Genomic DNA, 18,263 nt, shown 5'->3' with positions numbered 1-18,263 from the left:
AGGGTTATATCATCTTCTTGAATTGAACTTGAGGTTCTTGAGGTTGAATCCATGGTTTAATCCATGAAAGGGGAGGTGCCAATGGTGAAATCTAATATAAAATCATAAAAAACTAATAAAAAATAATAAAATAATATTAAATAACTCACCTTGGGGCTGCAGCTGCAATGGAGGAAGGTGGAGGCGCTGGAGAGGAGAGAGAAGCCACGAAAATTTGAGAGAAAAAGCGCTCCTTTTGACCTCTTGAAGTCCCCCTTTTATAGGTTTTCAAAAAGTCCCTTAATTAAGGTTAATTAAGAGGTTTTTCTTTTTTTCAGGACTCTTTCTAATAAATCCACTAAGGGCAACAATTTTTTGTGGTTTTCTAACCGTAAATGAACTCTAATTAAACCCTAAAAAGTCCAAATGTGGCACCACCTAGTATCGACCCACATTTGGTTTTTAAAACCTGAATTTAAAACCTTTAAAAACCAATGGTTTAAAACTTAAATAAAATGGATTTTGAAAATTGCTTTTGACTCCTCTAAACCCCTAACCTAACTAGGACAATGACTAACCCTAGTCTAACCTAGACTTCTTCAAATGTGGCGCCACCCCGAGTGGGCCCCACTTGAATTTTCAAAAATGATTTTAAAACTTGAAAATAAGAGAGTTTTCAAAAGAGATTCAAAAGTAGACTCTGAGATTGAAAGTTTTGAAATGGTACATAGTCTTGACTGAGTTAGAACTCCTCTGGATACGGCGCCAATGGGGTGCGCTCACATCAGGTTTTGAAAATTTGAAATAAATACTGAAAATGATTTTGAAAAGGGGTTAAAATCACAGTTGAAATTCAAAGTTTTAAAAATAGAGTTCTAAGCAAACTGAAACTCTGAACCAGAGTCCTGAACCAATTAGGACTTTGAGATTTTGGATTTTAAAATCCAAATGAATGAGTTTTTTGAAAGATTTCATCAAAAATGGTAAAATAAGTCAGAAAATACAGTCAAGGTTAGAGTCCTAACTCAACCGAAACTCTGAAATAGAGTTCTGAATCAACCAGAACTCTACCAAATAACCTAATTTTTGAAATACAAATGGAAAAGAGTAAAAATGGAAGCAAAAACAGACTCTAGAACAGACTTCTGACTGGATTAGGGGACGGAGTCCTAATCGGACTGAAACTCTAGATTTTTTTTGGTATTTTCTGAAAAACAAATGAAAGAACTTGTGAAAACAATGACAAATATTGAGATAAAACAGAGTTCTGATTCAACTAAGACTCTAGGAACAGAGTCCTAATTGAACTAGGACTCTTAGATTTTTGGATTTTCTGAGAAAACAATATAAGAGAATTTTGAAAAACAGTTAAAAATAGGATAAAATTGAAGTTTTGGTTCAGAGTCCTGATATGATTAGTACTCTGAGAAAGAGTCCTGATTCGATCAGAACTCTAAGAATTTTTGGTTTTCTGGTAAGCAAATGATGAAATTTAAACAAAAATTTTGAAAATCAGTGAAAATGGAGTGAGAAAACAAACTTTGGATAGAGTCCTGATGACTCTAGGATAAAATCCCAGAATTTTGAAATTCTTTGATAAAAGTGTAATAGTTTTGATAGATGGAAAGATTTTTGAAAGATTCTCTCAAAATTGAAATCAGGATCAGAGTCCTGATCCAACTAGGACTCTTTGAACAGAGTCCTGTTTTGACTGAAACTCTGAGTTTTGACTCATTTTGAAAGATTTAGTTAAAAAAGGTAAAAATAGTGACAAAAGACAGAGTCTTAATCCAACTGAAACTCTGAAGAAGAGTCCTAATCTGACTGAGATTCTTAAAGAAGAGTCCTAATCCAACTAGGACTCTAGGATTTTGGCCAAAACAAAAGATTTTGAAAGGTTTTCTCCAAAACAGGTAGAAAAAGTAGTAAAAAGTAGAGTTCTGATTCAACTGAGACTCTAGAAAAAAGTGTCCTGATCCAATTAGGACTTTAAGATTTTGGCCAAAATGAAGAAAACGAACAAGGGATATGACCATAACTGGTCTAAAATTAAAATGGAGTTTTGAAAATGTTTTAAAAAGATAAAAAGATAGAGTCCTGATTCAACTAGGACTCTGAAATTTTTGAGAAATTTGATAAATGAAAGAATCCAGAAGTGACACCACCTAAATGAGTCTCATCTAAGAATTGAAATTAGTTGAAAATTGAGTTTAAAATGAATCCAGATTGTTTTCTGAGAAAAACATTTCAAAATATAAGGTCCTGGGGGTTGGCAAATGACAGAATGTTGATTAAAAACCCAGGTTTTAAAATTGATTTTGAAAGAAAAGTTTTAAAACTTGAATCTGAATCAAATAGTTTAAAAACAGAAGTGCTGGATCTCGAAAATGAGATGCAATGCAATGAAATGACATGCTGAATGCATGCAATGATATGCAATGACACTTGAAATGTAAGCACTGGATAAGAGTGAAAATTTGGGGTGTTTACATAGACTTAGAATAATTTCTTAGACAATATTTATGCAAAGCAAAAGGCATAAGTTCTATCCTTGGTTCGATTCCCCGGGTAAAGGCGCCAAGAACGGTCGAACCTCGTACCGACGAACGAATCTCGTCTCTCCATTTTCCTATAAATTTTCAAAAACGGAGGCAAGTAATTTCAAAATTGTTTCAAAATTAAGGTCAAGTGAGACCTTCGCAAAAGAGTTCCTCTCTTCTTTCTTTTTTTTTTCTTTTCTCTTCTCTCTTCTTGTCTATCTTTTATTCCCCTTCAAAAAGGGAATAGAGGCTAGAAAGGAAAAGAGAAGGAAAAGAGGAAAAAGCGAACAAAGAGAAAAAAAATTTCAATGATCACAAAGTCCTAATCCGATTGAAACTCTGAAAAGAGTCCTAATCCAACTGAGACTCTAAGGTTTTGGCTATTTTGAAAGTCAGATGAGAAGGTTTTCAAAAATAGGTGGATTGGAGTAAAGGATGAAATCGAGATAGAATCCTGGTCCAATTAGGAATCTGGGAAAGAGTCTTAATTCGACTAAGACTCTAAGATTTTGGCCAAGATGAAAGATTTTCTCAAAAATTAGTAAAAATAAAAGTAAAAGGTAGAGTCCTGATCTGACTGGGACTCTGAAAAAAGAGTCTTGATCCAACTAGGACTCTGAGATTTTGGCCAAAATGTCAGAAATGAACAGGGGATGAGATCACCTGTAAAACCCATAAAATTTCGATAATTATCAAAAAAATTAAATGTTAAAATTCTGTAAAATAAGTACAGTAATGTGATATGAATTTGATCCAAACGGATCTTGAATCCAAATGGGATCAAATGGATCTAGTGTTTGGATTCATATACGATGTATAGACTCAGATCCTAGATAGATTCGAAACCCAATTAGAATTCAAATGGATCTTAACGGATCCAAATATGGTTGAATCTCAACCAAAGATTCAAAAATATAGGTAGAAAGTTCAAAAGATCTAAAGTATATGTTCGATCCAACTCTTAATTAAGATTCGTCAAAAGAATTCAAAAAAAATGAATTCGTATATAAAAGGATTAACAAAGGCCAATTATGCAATAGGAGGTGAAGTAGTGTTATGGCAAGAGGTTTTGCCTAGTTGGGAAGGAATATGAGTTCAAATCTCAATAGCCTTACACACGAATTTTAACAAGAGGATGTGTCTTTTTGCAAAAAATGTCATTTCTAGAATTTTTGCCAAAACTTTTATAAAGGTTAAATATAATAACGTTGCAAGAAATTGCAACAAAACATGCAATAGCGCACTGGTGGGGCTCGTTTCCCTTTATGGAAGAGAACCCTAATTCAAATCCCCATGTGTGCCAGACCATTTTGACAATTTTTTTTTTTTTCTTTTGGCTGGAATTCAAGAAGACTTCGTAACTCCTCCTTAAAGTGGCATTAATGGAAACCACATTTTTAAGGAAGGAGTGGGCTGGGCGATTTCCCCAAAGGGGAAACCCAACCAAAAAAAAATGAAAAACGTTTTGCCTTGGGAAGGTCCCCATTCCCACGGTTTTTGAAATGGAAAAAGGGGGCTTACATAAGGTATTGAATAGGGAAGGGTTTCTAGAAGAAAAATGACTGGTGGGGGAGGGGAAAGACTTTACAAAAACCAAGTTTTTGTAGAGTCATCTTCCACCCTCTTCTTATTTCTTTCCCTATTTCAGCCATTGACAACCATTGTTTCTCACCTCAGTGATTTTCGGGTAAGAACAAACAAGAGGAGGGATGTGCGGAGCAAAAGGAAGCACTCTCTGAGATTTTTTTTCTAGTCTTCAACAAGGTAAGAGTATATTCTCTTTATGTATATGCACAACGTCATGGAGTACATGGATCCAGCCTATTGTTTGAGGGAAAAAAATTTAGATAAAACATGTATATCATATCATGTGGTGATTGCCTTATTTGTTTATTTATGGACCTTTATGCATATCCGTATCATAGCTTGATCTATTCGATATCATACTTGGATTATTTTTAGAATACATAGGCATCATAATTTTGATTGATTACCAGGTATGCAAGTGTAGAGAATCAAAAGGAAAAGAAAAGAAAAACATACACAATGGTGCCATAGCTTGATTAAAATTTATAATGATTTCATCATTCATGTTTCAACACATATTATATCACTCATGTTTGAGGCGTGTGGTAAATCTGTCAAAGAAAGGATCTGGTCCAACAACCCATAATGCCTCTAATCTAAATGCCAATATCTATCTATATTATCAGGTTCTATTTGGGGTTCTAATCCACTTGCATGCTCTATTGGTTGGTAATACCAAAACCATGGATTATGTTCTCTGAGTATCTAGTTCAAGGCTGAGTCTTGGATTATGTTCTCTGAGTATCTAGTTCAAGGCTGAGTCTTGGATTAGTGATGACACAGTTGTGGTCCCTAGGCATGCTGATGGTGGATCCCTAGAGAGACAGACAACATAGTGTGGGCCATGAATTATGGCACATAGGAAGGCATAGGAGGAATAAGAATAGGATGGGACTGTGGCAAAGATGGGTGAACAGAACCACAAGTATAATTTGAAGGGTAATAATTGTCCAGATGGTTAAGAAAGCAGCGTGTAGAGTTGAAAATCTATACTTAGTATGTATATGTCTGCCTAGAAATTTCAAAACATTGTTGGATCTATAGTTCAATATTTTGCATTGAAATTGTTGAGACATGACATCCTTGCCTAGATTCACGTCAGATCTAGATCCAAATTTGGTCTATGCTGAAGTTATTTTCTGGTTATCATGTTTTATTATGTGTACGTGGTAGTAATTTTTTTAGTTTTGCCCCTTTCCTTGTATATTAGAATGTTATTAATATAGGGAAATACTGTAGATGTTCATGTAAATTATAAAGTTTCTTTAATATAAAGAAAAGAACCAGATGTCCCTATTGTTGACATTTTGGGCTATTTCACCAGCTTCTTCTCCTCTCCATTGTCATCTTCTTCCAGGAAAAAAAATCTTGTTTTACAGAATTATAGTCTCAGACAATTGCTCTCATATTAGAAAAATGTTCTCTTGAGCACTCTGATGGTTTGAAGAAAAAAAAAAGTCTTTACAGTTACCTGCTGCCACATGCAATATAAAAAAAATAAAATTATCCCCATAATGTCCTCTATCTTTTGTTACAAAAGCACCTTTAATGTTGTACAATTGGCAACATAAATGGATTGATACTTAATATAATGTCATGATTCTTGATTTCACCATCTATAGCTAGTTCCCTTACATAGGTTAACCTATCATTATAGCAATTCCTAACTTACGTTTTTTTAAACTAAGTAGTAATTCTTTCTTTAGTCCTTTATTAATTCCTTTTACAATTAGTACCTAGTTGATCAATGGGGTCATATAACTGAACATCTAAATTCCAACTCGCCTCTTTCATAACCGGATATGCATTCTTCAATCGGTCCCATGGGTTTTTGGTAAGTAGTCTTATTCATTCAATTCGAAGTTGAGGTATTAGTAATATTCAATTAGAGTTAGATTTGTGATCATCCTGTTGCAACTGCTATCATGTGCAATTCTTTGTCTCATGTTCATTTAGTTAGTGTTTAGTATAAGCGTTAGTTGAGTCCCAATGGTGTTACTTTAATTAAATCCAGGATTTATCTAAGTTAAGTCTTGTTCTCAATTAGGGTTTAGATCGACCATTTTCTGTAGTTATTTCAGTCAGTTTGTTGTAGCTTCTCATCATTAACAAGTCGTTAGACAAGTTTTTAAAAAAAAAACATTTCTATAGATCTTGGTGGAGTTTTTGAGTGCTACACTTGGGTCTGGTTTTAAAGGATTTCAATAATATTTCTGCATAGTTCTAAGTTAATCTCCAGTTGCATTCTCAAATCCATGGTTTTCTCAAAATCTGCTCGGTTGTCATTTTGCACTTAATAATTAGGGTATGAGTGATGGATGGACAAGCATACACACTTTTGCAAAAGTTGCAGTTTTGCACTGTTGGTTCCTGGAATGAATGTTATCTCATTCTTGAGTTGTGCAATGCCAAGTGTACTTGTTATTTCCCCTACAATAAAATGTATGTTACATTTGAAATTCACTATTATGCCCTTATTCATCATAGGTCGGAAATGCACTGATGCGCACATACATTAGTTAGGGCAAAGGCTCACTTTAGTGCACATGTTTAAATAGCATGGTGAATTTATTATATGCTTCTAAAAAAAGAGTTATGCGTCAATGAATGTAGCACATGAATGGGATATCCATGACATATTCATGTTATACATAGTTTACATATATAATTGTCATATGACGGTTTTGATGCATGAATTGCCTGTGGTTAAATACATATTCTTGTTATAATGGCACCAACCAAAAGAAAAACTACAAAGGCGTGATGTATAAATTAAAACTGAGCATGTCAAATCCTTGTGATGCCATATAGGCACCTATGATGCTATATGAATTGTATATAATTAAATCATGATTTCATGTTATGACATGTTTACGTGCTAGTGATCTGTGTGTGTTCTGCAAAAGTTTGCATGATAAAAGACATTTTCATGCCATGATCATGTGAAAGCCTAAAATCGAGCTTACAGCCTCGCAGAAAGTTGATAGTGCCATACGTGCACTTATGAATTGTTAAAGTTGGGTTATGCCATGTTGCGGCACAACCAATGGGGTACAATATGTATGCCCTAGCACAAAAAACAAAAGCTAAATTAAAATATGTTCACATAAATGAAAAATCTAGATCCTAGGTATACCTAAAAGACAGTATATGTTACCAGTTTCTATTGGGATTCTGGGTATACCTGAAGGATGGTATATGTTACTGGTTTTTCAAGACTCTGGGTACATCTGAAAGATTGTGTATGTTACTGAACCCAAACAAATAAGAATGAAAAATATGCACATATAAATAAATAAGGGATTCTGGGTATACCTGAATGGCAGTATATGTTACTGGTTTCCCAGGATACTAGGTATACCTGAAAACACTGGTTTCCCAAGGCTTTGGGTACACCTGAAAGATGGTGTATGTTACTGGACCCAAGGTCTACCTTGGAGAGGGTAGATGATACAATCTCCGTGGGACATTCTAGTTTTGTAAGAGCGAGGCGTCTCACCCGGTCCCCAGTCCACAGAGTTAGGGGGCCAAGACTACCAATGAATCCTAGGTGGTAGATCCGAGTCTTCTGCAGAAGTACATGGTGCATCCTAATTCTAGTTCTAGCCATTGGAGAGTACTCTCTCGGTCGTGAACCGTCCCCTTTGGATATCCATATGGCTAGTCACATGGGTTATAAAATAATAGACCCCCGTGTGGTCTCGGTTCGCTACGATGTCGAATGCCTGTGCGTACCCACAGGGTAATTAACAAGATGAAACATAAAGTTAGTGCATTAAGAAAAATCTTCAAGTAGTTGCATAATGCTTGATGCTGCAATTGTTAGAATAAGTCGTGATTCCTATGTTGCATGACTCCAATTGGTTTTTCTTTACAAGAAAGATGTGATAACTTATAAATGATATGTTGAACATTGGTTTGTGCTTTATGCAAACTTTACATGGAAAGCTTTACTTAGGTCAGGTGTACATCCACATAAGTTCCAAAGTTGTTATTACTTATATAAATATGGTTCATGCATATGATGTGTCGTGCTTTGATGTTGATGGAAATCAATCATGAAATACTTGACTTTAGTGACCTGTACATTTATCATTTATTAAATGGTTATTAGTTTTATCTAAACATGTTGCACATATACTTGTACACATGACACTGTGCACATTCATATGGATATTATGCTTCTTACTCAAACGTGGTAGTCTGACCCCTTCTGATTTAATATTTTTCAGGAAACAGAATGGCGAGCAAATGCGGTCGTCGCTACGAATAGTGCCATGTGACCATATCTTCTTTGGATGTCTTGAGAAATTCTGACTTGTAATAAATCATTAAGTTGTAATTGATAACTTGTAGTATTTCAATGCGAGAGTTTATTTTACTTAATGCCTTGAGTCTATGCTATTACTTGTAACCCGCCTAAATAATTTGACTAAGGATTTAATAAAGCTTTTCTGCTGTTTAGAAAAAAAATTTATTCCAAAATTTTAAAGTTAAATAATTGGGGCGTTACATCACCTCTGATTTAAAATCAAAATGGAGTTTTGAAAAAGTTTAAAAAGATGAAAAGACAAAGTCCTGATCCAACTAGGACTCTAAGATTTTTTTAAAAAAAAATTGATAAGTGAAAGAATCCAGAAGCGACACCACCTAGATGGGTCTCATATGAGGATTGAAATCAGTTAAAAATTGGCCTTAAAACAAATCCAGATTATTTTTCTGAAGAAAATAAGATCCTGGGGGTTAACAAATGAAAAATATCGATTCAAAACCCAGGTTTGTGAAATTGATCTTGAAAGAAAAGTTTTAAAATCGAATCTGGATTGAAATATTTTGAAAATAGGAGTGCTGGATCACGACAATGAGATGCAATGCAATAAAATGTCATGCCAAATACATGTAGTGATATGCAATGACATATGAAGTGTAAGCCCTGGATGAGGGACTTGAAATCCTGGACTCCCGGCAGAGACAAAGAATTTGGAGATTCTCATCTAAGGATGAGAATTGACAATTGAAATAGAGCCAAAACAAGGATTGAATCTTGATTATAAGATGGAGTATTGAATTTTTTGTAAAATTTGAGCTATGAATAGCCCTGGATCAGATTTCGACCAGTTGGTTCTCTGAAGACCGCAGAGAATGGGTCCCAGTGGCAGGAGGTAGGTGTTTGTGAATGAGGGTGAAAAATTGGGGTGTTTACAAACACCCCAACCATGATTGGCTCACTTCATTGGCTGCTCCTCCTGAAAAATGAAGCATGAAATATCAATTACAACAAGGTGAGAAGAAAGGAAGATATGGAAGAAGAGAAAAATGGAAGAAAAGAAGGGGTGGCTTCAATGGAGTTGCTTGAACTCCATACACAACCAAGGAAGAAGGAGAGGGTGAGACATAGGGGTGGCTGAGGAAGAAAATGATGGAGCATGAATCAGACTGGGAGGCTCACAACCCTAGGCAAAAATGGATTGCCTAGGGGTTTGCATTGTTTTTATAGCCAAAATCCTATATTTTGGGTATTTCCAAAAGGAGGATTAAAAAATAAAGTTTTGCTAGGTGTCTTGTTTTGAGGGGTTTTTTAGCAAATGAAATTTGAAATGGTATTTGGGTATAATTTGGATTGGATCCAGTATAATTTGGAATGGCCGTCTGGATCGGATCATGACCCGAATTACCTCGAGTTCTGAACCCGTGCATTGAAAATGCAATAACTTTCTTGTTTTAACTCCGAATCTTGTGAAATTTGAATTGTAGCTCATTCATGTGCAAATACATCTAAGTGTGGGTTCTAAACCTATATTTGATGCTAAAATGCATGAATATTTGATTATATTGATGCACATTTCATGCTTCATCAGGGAGCTCAGAAATGATGATGAATCTTGAATTTCGAACAAAAGATCTTCATTCTCTCGTTCTTAAAGTGAGTACCATTATCTTAAACAATGTCATACGGTATGCCAAAATGACAAAGAATATTTTTGTGGATGAACAAGACCACATGTCGGCCTTCCACTGTACACAACGTGATGACCTCAACCCACTTGGTGAAGTACTCTGTTGCGGAAAGGAAATATTTATGTCCATTAGAGGCAGAAGGAGTAATTGGGCCTACAACATCAAAGGCCCACATAGAGAATGGCCATGGAGATATAACTGATTGTAAATATGTGGTTGGTGTATGAATGGAAGGTGCATGTATCTGACATTGAACACACTTCTTCATGAAATGATAGCAGTCTTATTGCATGTTTTTCCGATAATATCCTGCCCGAATGATATGCTTAACAAGAGTTTGATAACCAACGTGGCTGCCACAAATACCTCCATGCGCTTCTCGGATGACTTTCTTGGCTTCTTCCTCATCTAAGCATTTGGAATACTCAGCACTGAACCCACAATGATAAAGGACATTGGCAAGAATAAAATATCGAGCAGATCTGGGTTGAATCACTTTCTACTCCCTCTTTGACAATTCTGATGGGAGCTCACAAGTTTCAATGAAATTTTTGATATCTTGGTACCAAGGCTTCTTCTTTTGCCTCGTCTGGTTGATTTGCATAACTGGAATGAAGGCAAGCTGATCGAGTCTGTCAATTTTAAAAGAGCGACATGATTCCCTGTCTCTGAAGGACATAATGGATCCTAGGTTGGCTAAGCCATCAACTATTTGATTAAATTCTCTTTTGATATGATAAAGCTGGAATTCATCGAAATTATCAATGAGAGCTAGAACAATCTTATGGTAAGGAAGTAGCTTTTGGTCCTTCACCTGCCATTCGGCTTTGACCTGTCTGATGACGAGCAATGAGTCACCAAAAGCATGTACTCTCTTGACAGTGAAATCTTGTAGAATTCTCAAACCTTGTATTAAAGCTTCATACTCGGCCATGTTTATGAGTGCATTGAAAATCAAGTTTGAGAGAAAAGGGGATCATCACCTTCTCAAGTGTGATCAATCAAATCCTGATTCCTATGCCGGCCATGTTCTTGGAACCATCGAAGAATAAACTCTAAACTAGAGACTACTGAATGTTATGGATGCGCTCATCAGAGAAATCATCCTCGGCTTTTACATCTTCTGACAAAAGAAAATTGGCTAGATGGTCGGTGATAGCCTGGCCTTTAATTGACTTCTGAGAAACATACTCTAAGTCATATTGCATTAACAAAACTTGTCACTTGGTGATCCATCTACGGAGAAATGGTTGTTCTAAAATATATTTGAGAGGATTAAGCTTTGATAGAATCTTGACTTCTGATGCTAACAAGTAATGCCTCAATTTCTGACATATCCATACCAGTGCTAGGCATGTCTTCTTTATCTGAGAATACTTCTTTTCGTAGTCAATGAAGGTCTTGCTTATATAGTAAATGGCATGCTCTACCCGACTGCCCTCTTCATATTGTGCCAAGAATCTGTCACAAGCGGTTTGATTTACCGAGACATATAACAAAAGAGACTTTTCCAATTCTGACGGCTTCATAACGGGAGGATTGAGGAGATACTTCTTAATGCGCTCGAACGACTGCTGACACTCTAGCCCCCATTCGAACTTAACTCCCTTTCTAAGTAGATGATTGAAAGGTTCACACCTCATGGCCAAATTGGATATGAATTGTCGGATTGACTGTATACGTCCCTGAAGACTACGCAATTCTTTGAGATTAGTTGAAGGTGACATATCAATGATAGCCTTTGCCTTAGCGGGATCTACTTCTATCCCCTTTTTACTGACCATGAAACCAAGTAACTTGCCTGATTCTACATCGAAAACACATTTATGAGGATTGAGTCTCAACTTGAATAAAATGAGTTGCTTGAAGACTTGACCAAGAGCCTCAATGTGGTCTTCTTCCTCCTTGGATTTGACCAGGATATCATCGACATATGCATCCATAATCTTATGTATCTGGTCGTGGAAAATGATAGCCATTACACGCTGATAAGTCGCCCCAACATTCTTAAGCCCAAATGGCATGACTGTGTAACAGAAAGTGCCCACGGCGTAGTGAAGGACGTCTTGGACTGGTCACGAGCGACCAACTTGATTTGATTATATCCAGAATATCCATCCATAAAGGAGAACATGGCATGACCAACCGTGTTATTGATCAGGAGATTGATGTTGGGGAGTGGATAGTCATCCTTTGGAGTAGCTTTGTTGAGATCACGAAAGTTGATATAAATTCGAACTTTACCGTTCTTCTTGGGAACAACCACAATGTTTGCTAACCAATCTGGATAATCTATTGCTCAAATGAATCCAACTTTGAGTAAATCTTGAAGTCCTTCCTTGACCTGTTGCTTGATTTGAGGATCCATTTTCCTCAACTTTTGCTTAATCGGTTTGACATCGGGCTTCAAAACGAGGCGATGTTCAACCAATTTGGGATCTAAACCTGGCATATCCTCGTAAGTCCATGCAAACACTTCTTGTTATTGCTTGAGAAAATCAATGAGCTTTTCCTTCTCATCTGTGCTCAGACTAGTATCGATCTTGAGAATCTTCGGTCTATCCTCTGAATCAATATTGATGTCTTCAGTTGGGTCCTGAACTAGGAACAATGACTCATCTTGATTCTGAATTGCTGTGAATTCTGACAATTCTTGAAGAGATGAATCAAATTTTGTGAGTTCTTCTGACTGGTTTGTTGTCATACTGTCCTCTGTTCTTGCTTTGACTTGATAGATCTTTGCGGGCTTTGACACGATTGAAGGATTGACGACGAGTTTCCTTATTGATCGGAAAGACATTCTGAAATTTTGGAAAAAGAATAGTATTTAAAAAAATCCGCCCATTATAAAACAGATTACCCAAAATAGAGAAAATAACAACAACGAATTTCAAAGACATTGTAGAGAAAGAAGAGAAAGATGGCATCCAGACAAATGAAAAAAAATCGATAGCTTTATTGAAGACTTGAATGAAATGATATCAATAGAAGAAATGAAATGAAATGGGACATTGTCCCTACAAAATGCAGAAATCAAAGAAATAAAGTAAAAGAAGAATGATGGCAAATGCTTTTAATGATTCCCCTTGACGAAGACAATATCCTTATGAGATCTCTTGCCTATAAATCCCAATCCTACTCTGCACGGGTGATAGTCAGGGATTACTGGCTCTAGCTGGCCATCTCCGTTCTTGCCCAAGCCTTTGAAAGGTTGATAGCCATGCTTCAGTAAAAGATCAAATCCTTTCTTGGCTTTTACAAACTGCGGGAACAAAGGATGGTCTCTGAAAGTGCTATAATCAAGATGACCTCCGACCTTGAAAAAATGTGGTCCTTGCCATCAGACCATCGCTGTGGTATGCTCGGTGTATTGCGCTGCCTCTAGCTTTAACATTTCGAGGCTTTCATTGAGAATAACCTCATCACTTTCCCTAATGCTAGGGATATCTGCTGTGTAGGTTGGTCTGGGAATCATTGGTTGTGGCAGCCTTTCTTCTAGATCTTCACCCAAGATCGTAGTAATCATGCTGCCTTTGGACCATTTAATGTACTGATGGAGAGTAGATGGTACTGCATTCACATTGTGAATCCATGTGCGTCCCAATAAAAGATTGTATGTCGGTGGCACATTGACGACATGGAAAAGGACTATATGATCCGAATAGTTGATAAAGATCTCAAGGAAAATCTTTTCCTTTGTAGTTTGTCCATGGTTGTCAAAACCGTAAATAGTGATGGGATCAGGGAGGTATTCTTCTTCCTTTAATCCCAGAGCTTTAGCAGTCATCTCTGGACAAATATTGAGGCTACTGCCTCCATCGACAAGCACGTCGGGGATGGTCATTCCTTGGGTTTGTACCACAATGTATAATGAATTATTGTGGAATGCATGAGGCTTAGGCAGGTCTTCGTCTGAAAAAGTGATTGAAGTGTTGGTCATGACCTGATTGACGATCTGAGTCATGTCTTTCGGAGTCGTGCTTGGTTTTACTTTGATTTTGTGTAACAAATCAACTAAGACCTGCTGATGCTTGGAAGAGGCATGCACCAATTTGTGGATTGACACATTTGAAAGGGCAGTGATCGGTTTTTGGACTGAATCAATATTTTCTTTGAATGTTCTATCCTTATCTTGAATAGTCTTGATGAAACACTTAAGAAACCCTGGAATTCTTCTGACTACTTCAGGGAATGCCTTGGCGGGCTCCCTTGAGACATTCAGCTTACTGAAAGTTGAGATAAGATCCATCTTTTGGGTATTAGATTGGGCCCGCTGTAGCACCAGGACCTGATGCTGAACATGGATATCCTCGCTGGGACATGGCTGAATATGATCCTATGGCCGAAATGGATGGTCAGATATCACTACTATCGAGTGCTGAAGGAAGGGCTCATTAAAGATAGCCATATTTTCATCATCACCACCTTCTATCAAAAGATTTTTTTCAATGTAATCTTGAATAATGTTCTTGAGAACGAAGTAGTTCTCAGTATCATGCCCCACTGTCCGGTGGAACTTGCAGAATCTGTCTTTCATTTTTCCCTTGACGATTGGGGGATCGGCCATTTTTGGGAGCTTGATCATTTCACTCATAAGCATGTACTCGAGCACGGTTTTGAGTGATTGATCCAAGGGAGTAAACTTGTGATTATAGCTCCACCCTTCATGCTTCACTTTTTGTTGTGGTTTTGATCCTTGTTCAATGGCTGGCAGAGACGATTTGTTATTCTGTGGGAGCGATTTGTCTTTCTGCTCATTCTTATTGGGATTCAAGCTTGCATAACTGAATGATTTTCCTCACTTTTACGATGTCTCTTGCCTCGACCTGTATCAGTGGAGTAAGTGAAATGAGTCTTTGTTATCATCGTAAATTTTTTTCCCTCCTTCTGTGAGAGAGAGAAACGATTCAGCGAGTCAAACTCGACCAAAGTTTTGAAAATTCGTTTTAAAAATTACTCGCCTCCGTTTTTGAAAATTTGTGAGAAAATTCCGTGGAATGGGATCCGCCTGTCGGTACGAGGTTCAACCGTTCCTGGCGCTTTTACCAGGGGTAATTGAACCAATGATCAAATGTGTGTTTTGACTAAGTTTAATTATCTAAATCATGCTCTATTTTCCTAAAATGCACAGAGAATCAGGCATGTGCTATGGAATTTTGAAAAGATGCAAGCTTGAGAAATATGATGTTTGCTTGGAAAGTTGAAATATGCTTGGAAAATACTTGGGAAAATCATGAATTTCATTGGAAAGTGACTTTTGCTTGAAAAATAGATTCTCAGGAAAACTTGGACTTTGAGAAAATCAATTTTGAGATTTAGATTGCTTTTCTGAGGAAATCGATGTCTAAAATGGATTTGAGAATTCTGAGAAAATTCAATTTCATAAGTAATTCAGAGACTTTGAAAAAATCGATTTTGGGATTTCAAAATGAAATTGAAAATGTGGAAACCTTGGGAAATCATGATTTGAACTTGGGAAATACTTTGAAATACCATTTGAAAACTCAGAGTTTTTGAGAAAATCAAATCCTGAGAAAGACTTTGAAAGTTCTGAGAAAATCAATTTCTCTGAAATGGAATTGGGAAATGAGTTTGAAAATGATGCAAATTGAATGAATGAATATGAATTTGAAAGATAATTCTTTGAGGAATTGGGAAAATACTTTTGAAATTTTGAGAAATGTAGTGCATTTTTGAAGTTAGCCTAAGAGTGTAGGCTGAATGTGGCTAATACGAAGATCACAAATCTAGGTTTCATTCGTATTCTAACTCTGACCATAAATACGAATTACGCCGAGTTTATGAACTCCCTAAGAACTTGTAAACGTGTCATTCGTGTCAACCATAGTGGATTTGGAAAAATATGCTTGAGTCATATATCAGATATTGAAATTTGCAGAAATTAAAGTACATGCAATGCATTCCTATTCTAAGTAGAAAATGTAAATCTTATTTCAAATATTTCAATTTTGATATTACATTGAACTGAAAAAAATAAATAAATGAAAGTCTTCTTCTTGATTTATTCCTGCAAAACTAGAAAACATGTTAACACAGAAATGTAGGTTTATTTGGATTTATCCGAAAATATTGGGAAATTACTGGATATTATCTAAATATAAACCCAATTCATACTTCTTTGATATAAACATAAATGATGAAATCAGATTGGAAATACGAAAATGATATTTGAAAATTCAAAATTGGGATCAAAATGACCAAAATGCCCCTGATAACAAGACTATGGCCTTGAAATCAGGGTTTTTCAGAAAGATATTTTGTAAAAATGGGATTTTAGAATTCAAATAAAAATAAATCAAACACAATATGATATGATTGTAAATATGAAAATCAAAGTTTGGAAATTCGAAATTAAGGTCAAATGACCAAAATGCCCTTGATAGCAAGACTATGGCCTTGAAATCAGGGTTTTCTGAAATATTTTTTGTAAAAATGCAAAGTTTGAAATTTAAATGTATGCAAATGACATGGAAATCAACTATAAAATGATAGTAAATGATGATATGCATATTAAAACTCTAAAATTGAAAAAATATCATAAAACACTGAATTTCGCCTGTTTTTCGCTTAAGTTTCGCCTCTGATTTTTTAAAAATGAACTAACCCAAAAGACAAATCAGCTTGGAATTGGCTCAAATTTAGCATGGACACCTAGACTAACCTTTAAAACAGAATGGAACTCTAAAATTTATTTTCTTGACATTTTTTTATATATGAAAATTAATTTAAAACCCTAAAAATCAAGATTTTTGCCTAAAATTCTAAATCTAACCTAATAAAAATTGAATTTTGGGTACTAACCTACCATAGAAATTCCCCAAATTTTATGGGGTGACAGAGGACAGTTAAGCAAAGATTTTTTTATTTTGCAAGTTTCGGTTTTGACCTATAGCCAGAGCTTGACAGCTCCGGCAAGTCAGATCAGAATCCGACGACTCTAGAACTTAGGGCAGACTGACAGGTTTTCACAAAAATTAGAAAAAAAATGGTAAACAAGGGCTAAAACATCTGGAATTTTAGGAGAATGACCCTGACACACAGAGGAGCAGTTCCTCTTTTGATTATTTCTACAATGGACCTACGGATTGGATGGACACAAAAGTTTATCAGACCTCTAATTCTGATAAAATCTAACTAACAGAGAATTCAATAGTGAATTTGTAAAATCTGGAAAATTAGGAATCCAAACCCTAAAAATTCTAAAATTCTGAGAAATGACAAGGGAACTCACTAGAAACAACTCCACTGTTGAAGGTTTTGACATCAAACCTATGGATTGAAGCGCCACAGCCGATTAGGGTCGGTCTAGACCCTGATAGGCAGGAAAGAAAATTTTCATAGTAGGGTGAAAATTTTAGTTTTTGGCAGAGACTGAATCTTTGTAGAAAAATCCAGGAAAATACTGGAAAATAATAGTTTCGACCAGGTATCTACATTATTTCTTAGAGAAGGATTCAGATCTCCCATGGGGGAGGTCTCAGACCAACAGCCCTGCTAAAATGAGATCTAGAGTTTACAGAGGGTTAAAAATAGGCTCCGGTATTTCATTTTTTTAATAAGGTTAAAAATATCAAAAGAACCTAGGTTTTCTACAAGAGATTAGTAACATATAAACCTATTTACCATAAATTGTTTTGAGATTTATTGAGAAAATAAATCGCATGAAATAATGACTAAAATGCATACATGAATTGAAAACATGATAAAGTATCAATAAAACAATGCTATATGCCTAAAATGATTATGAAACAATGAAGCTAAACTAGATGCAACATTTAACCGTGAAGACTACATGAAATATGATAATAAATCAGAGAAGCATGTCTGATATTCATATTAGTCCTCGAATATGAGGGATTCAATCCAGCAAAAAGGATGAATTACCCCATCAGTTTGGACTGTAGCATTAAATTCCTACCACTTCATATGACTTGAATTCATAAAACAAATTTATTAACATGAATCTAATTTTGAACTGATTTTTTTATATTAAACTTATCATTTTAAAGAGAACAACAATAAGATTTTAAAGAAAACCGATATGGCATAAGGAGGAGTTTGGGCCTACCTTGGGGTCGGCTACTTCGAGGGCTGCTACCAAGTGAAGGTTGCTGCAATGGCTGGTACCAAGGTTGCATCGGCTGAAGGTGGCTTGTTACACCAATGGAGGCGCTGAAG

At 35.9% G+C, this 18,263-nt stretch overlaps 1 protein-coding gene across 1 annotated transcript; it reads right to left on the bottom strand.

The window, feature by feature from the left end:
* Positions 1-13,404: 13,404 nt before the first annotated feature.
* LOC149828622 (uncharacterized) lies at positions 13,405-14,028 on the bottom strand. Its single transcript, XM_090017100.1, has one exon. The coding sequence runs from the start codon at positions 14,026-14,028 to the stop codon at positions 13,405-13,407; it is 624 nt and encodes a 207-aa protein (XP_089873226.1).
* Positions 14,029-18,263: the final 4,235 nt, after the last annotated feature.

Source organism: Nuphar pumila, chromosome 9 (genome assembly GCF_984573655.1).
Source record: "Nuphar pumila chromosome 9, dmNupPumi1.hap1.1, whole genome shotgun sequence".
NCBI lineage: Eukaryota > Viridiplantae > Streptophyta > Magnoliopsida > Nymphaeales > Nymphaeaceae > Nuphar > Nuphar pumila.
The sequence above is the reverse complement of the archived record's forward strand: the minus strand, read 5'-3'. Positions and strand labels throughout refer to the sequence as shown.